The sequence below is a fragment of the Ceratina calcarata genome, unplaced genomic scaffold (genome assembly GCF_001652005.2).
Source record: "Ceratina calcarata isolate Rehan_Ccalc_2016 unplaced genomic scaffold, ASM165200v1 scaffold291.2, whole genome shotgun sequence".
Classification (NCBI taxonomy): Eukaryota; Metazoa; Arthropoda; class Insecta; order Hymenoptera; family Apidae; genus Ceratina; species Ceratina calcarata.
Window position 1 is genome coordinate 9,333 of NW_017151492.1, and position 4,348 is coordinate 13,680.

Below are 4,348 nucleotides of genomic sequence, written 5' to 3' on the forward strand. Positions count from 1 at the left end.
GTTTGTGAAGAAGCATGTTTCTTGAAAATGATAATAAAATCCAGAGAAGTGATGGATAATTTATATAACTTTTAAAGATTGCCAGGGGAAGTTCCTTGCTTTCTTTAAAATAGAATTAGAGTTCATTAGTGTTCGAACGTTCGTAAGAATTCAGACATTGGGAAAGGCGTTTAACATGTGGTTGCAAGACTCCAAAGCAATTGTCATCGCAATTGACAGCGTATAGACAGAAATCTTGCTTTAAGAGACAGGAGTTCTGTTTTATAAATGGAGATTTAAAATTGTCTAAAAGCTCTTGTATTCCTGTCAGGTGGTACATAAGTTTTATCACGACAGGGTTGGCCCCCAATTCAGATCCGCAGATCCTGTGATACGTGCGCATAAGTCTGTCCATGAGCTTTATATCAAGGGATTGGCTAGTAATCCAGCTTTTCTTTTGCTTGACCACTGAAATCGTCAGCCGCAGACTCACCCCTGACTTTCAGAGGCGGAACGTTTGTCTGCCTGCAGGGTGCGCATGTACAAGAGGGCGGAACTACCCTCGTTGTCGGCGAATTACAAATCCTTTTGCTAGTATCGTCGGTAGTAATGGAACACGTGAGAAGGATGTGAAGAGGAGTCCGAAGTCAGGACGAAAGTAGTTTAGCTGCATAGAATACAGACGTTGCTTCGTGTGCACTTTTAGCAGTGAACGCGAAAGAAAGCTTCGTATAATGTTATGACGAACTCCTCTCAAACAAAATCCTGACTGTTGTCTTTTATTGAACATTGAACGATAGATTGTAGTATGACGAAGGAATTGATCAGGAGAAATGATTTGACTGTGTTCAAAAGTGGTGACTGTAGTTTTATCAGTGCCTCGGTGTTTTAAATGAAAATTGTCGAAGGAATGAGCTCCCACGTGCATGCAAGAACAATTTATGGAGGAAATACAATGCCAGCTGCGTTTTCTGCGCTGCATCTGTTGAGGAATTACAATCTGTTCGCTCCTACTCCAGGTATTCAGATTTTGTACCAAACAAGCTTTCCTGGTTTGAGACCAAATTATCATCCCTCTAACGACTGGACCAAATTATAAAATAAATCAAATTAATCTTAAATGAATTAAAACAGTCTACTGCCTAATATTATATTTATAAATAAATAGATTATTCATTATCCATAAATAGAATTAGTGTCGGATCAAAAGAAGTAGAAGGCCGGGGTTTGCACTATAAATTCCATCAATTAAAATATCTTGCAGTATTTAATACCATTACTGCTTATAAATTTTCATGTATACTTTTTTCAAACCACTTTCTCCCCACTCACAATCGCACGTTCGATGTAAGTTATAAAAGCATGTAGTAATGGTCAATGTAACGGATAAATGAGCAAGTTGGTCGCGACGAAGTTCGAGTTTTGCCGTTTTCAACCTTGTTAACAACTCCTCTGTTAGCCGTGATCGTCTAGTGGTTAGGACCCTACGTTGTGGCCGTAGTAACCCAGGTTCGAATCCTGGTCACGGCAATGTGCCAATGACACATTGTCACGGTAGAGGTTTATTTTTTTATATTTTCTTTTACTTTTTATTGCATTGCTAATGTTGAATTAATTATAACAAATCGTTACGTCTATAAATGTAAGTGCAGGAAATGTAAAATATACAAATCACGTTAAGGAGGATTTTGTGGAAACATGTGACGCGACGTTACTTATTTAAGGTATTAATCGATCGATCGTACACACGAGTTCAGCTAGCATTTGAACTATTATTATTAATTATATGAATAAGTTAAATCGTTTTTTCTTTTTTTACAATAGATCCTTTATATACCGACTTTGTTAAAACTCGTTTTATTATTATTTGTTACTTAATGGATGAAACCTGGAGATGATTGATTGTTCTTTATGGGATGAAAAATAAAAAATATTGATTTTTTTTACCCCTGGTGGGACTCGAACCCACAATCCCCGGTTTAGGAGACCGATGCCTTATCCATTAGGCCACAGGGGCTCGTGATAGATCGCATCTTAAAAATAAATCCAATTCTGTCCATTATATACACCCTAATAACTAATTAATTATTACAAAAACAATAATTGTACGAACGAATTAGAATTTACAACTCAAATTAGATCAATTTGAACCAGTTTGTCGTGTAAAAGTACACATTCAAAGATGTGCACCTATTACAATGTTCATGGGAAAAAATGCCTACTTAGAATGCATTTTTTAAACTAATATCATGTACGTTTCATTTTGCATAAAAATCCGTAGAGTACTGATAATAATTTTTCAGATTTACGCAGACCCGAGCCATATACTCCTAAGGAGTACAATTTCGGGACTACAGATATTGTGGAAAGTTCAAATACTCCTGATATATCAATTGGTCGAGTACCATCACCGCTACCACTTTCGTCCCTGTCGACTGCATTTTCGCTCTCTGGATCTTTGATCCAGCCACCGCTCATAGCTACAGTGCCATCCTTGATGCAATCTATAAACATGCCATCAGCATTTTCTAATGATAATACAAGTAAGTTCCCCTATTAAACATTTTATGGTACCCTCAAACGTGGACCTCTCATGTCTGACTTTTTAATGGAATATTTAAAAGAAACTGGGAAGATTCATATAGTACTTTCAAAGACACTAAATGAGAATTAACACAATGATTTTGATAAGCAATTACTTAAATTGATTAAAATTATGTTATAACAATATAAAGCAAATTGTACGTTTGAAATGCTTCGGACATAAATGCGACTTCATTTACAGTTTAAGGATTAATGTATAAGTTTGTATACTACATACAAGATAGCCAGTTTAACATTTTTCATTCATTTCATTATAAATCATGAGAAAGTATATGTAACTTTGATAAAAGGAAAGGATAAATTCATTGAATTTGTGTATATACGTAGATAGAGTGGTGAGTCGTCATTTTCTTGGCACGAACGGGATTGCAAATATGCACAGACGTCCCAGAAGTGAGAAGAAACCAATTCCAGATGAGCAAAAGGATGAGAAATATTATGAGAGACGCAAACGCAATAATCAAGCTGCAAAGAAATCTCGCGATGCTCGTAAAATCCGAGAAGATCACGTAAGTTCTTGACCAAACCTACTATAGATCTTCATTTAAATTCCCTAATTGTACTTACGCAGAATGGCCCACCTAAATGCAGTCATCTAAATATCTCCTTCATTTGATAGGAAAAATATTTTTTATGCATTTATGTGGACCACGCTATATGTATAGTATGTAATTGTGTGCTATATGTGACTCTCTATTAATAGTTATGATCTAATGAATGATAATCGAGGTTTTATATTAGATTGCGTTACGAGCTACGATGCTGGAACACGAAAATGCAATTCTAAGGGCACAAGTGATAACACTTCGAGAGGAAGCGCAATGCTTGCGACACATGCTGATCAAACAGCAAACACCAGCTTTACAATCTATCGATCGTTCGATCTCCTCGATGACACCTGTTACGTTATCACCCACTCATTCGACAACTTTGGACTGTCAGATTTGAGCAGAGTTGCAGATAAATGATTAAATCTTTAATTGTTAATGAGGCAATTAAAAAATCTGCATCCCTGGATTTGAGACACGTTGTCGATAAACGATCGAGATAAGTATACATAGAAATTGTCACAATGAAATCATACATATCGTACTCTCACGAAGTGATATTTTGCTCAGTCTGTTGTGTTAAGGATCTATAAATTTTATACAATTTACGTCTAGACACTCAGAGTATTAAGAAAGGCACAGGTATCAAAATTCTATTCGTTGTTACACCACACAATTAATGTTTTAATTGAACAGTGATTATTAGACTGCGAATTTTTATGCAAAATAAAACTTTGATTATTTAAATATCATGCTATGCATTTTGCTGTTCATATTGTGAAAAACAAGGATCTTAAAAATATTTGTAGATTATATGTTTATTAATTTTTGTATCTAATGTGTATGATAGACGGTTCAGTCTATAATTTAAAAGGAATTAAACAAGTTGTTTCTTGTAGGAGTAAGAAAATGAAGATAGAATCTTGTAAGTTGATTTCGGTTGTGTGAGTGGTTGGAAGGAGTGTAATAGTGTATTAAGTAGCAGATATGAGCCATCAGCAATACAAAAATAGTGATATACATATATTATCAAAGAAAGAGAAATATATATTTATTTATTTTGTTCTCGTATTTTGTTTGTTTTAATTTATTTTATCTACTGTGTAAACGAGATAAGTGGGATGAATTGGATGCTTGTTTAATTCGTATAGAGAGAATTGTAAGCTTATTGTTAGTGGGTGATTAGGAATGTGGTGGAGCATTGATATATGAAGGTA

At 35.0% G+C, this 4,348-nt stretch overlaps 1 protein-coding gene and 2 non-coding genes across 3 annotated transcripts; 2 read left to right on the forward strand and 1 right to left on the reverse strand.

Moving 5' to 3' along the window:
• The first annotated feature begins 385 nt into the window (after positions 1-385).
• LOC108623801 (hepatic leukemia factor) lies at positions 386-3,775 on the forward strand. Its single transcript, XM_018022600.2, has 4 exons — positions 386-998; positions 2,283-2,522; positions 2,911-3,092; positions 3,325-3,775. The coding sequence occupies exons 1-4, from the start codon at positions 872-874 to the stop codon at positions 3,529-3,531; spliced, it is 756 nt and encodes a 251-aa protein (XP_017878089.2). The 5' UTR covers positions 386-871; the 3' UTR covers positions 3,532-3,775.
• Positions 1,438-1,509, forward strand: TRNAH-GUG (transfer RNA histidin (anticodon GUG)). Its single transcript has one exon. It is a non-coding gene; the product is annotated as a tRNA-His (tRNA).
• On the reverse strand, positions 1,924-1,996 carry TRNAR-CCU (transfer RNA arginine (anticodon CCU)). Its single transcript has one exon. It is a non-coding gene; the product is annotated as a tRNA-Arg (tRNA).
• Positions 3,776-4,348: the final 573 nt, after the last annotated feature.

Coding starts and splice junctions, on each gene's coding strand:
- LOC108623801 (XM_018022600.2), top strand. CDS start 872: ATGAAAATTGTCGAAGGAATGAGCTCCCACGTGCATGCAAGAACAATT. Junction 2,523..2,910: donor ATTTTCTAATGATAATACAA/GTAAGTTCCCCT, acceptor GTATATACGTAG/ATAGAGTGGTGAGTCGTCAT. Junction 3,093..3,324: donor GTAAAATCCGAGAAGATCAC/GTAAGTTCTTGA, acceptor GTTTTATATTAG/ATTGCGTTACGAGCTACGAT.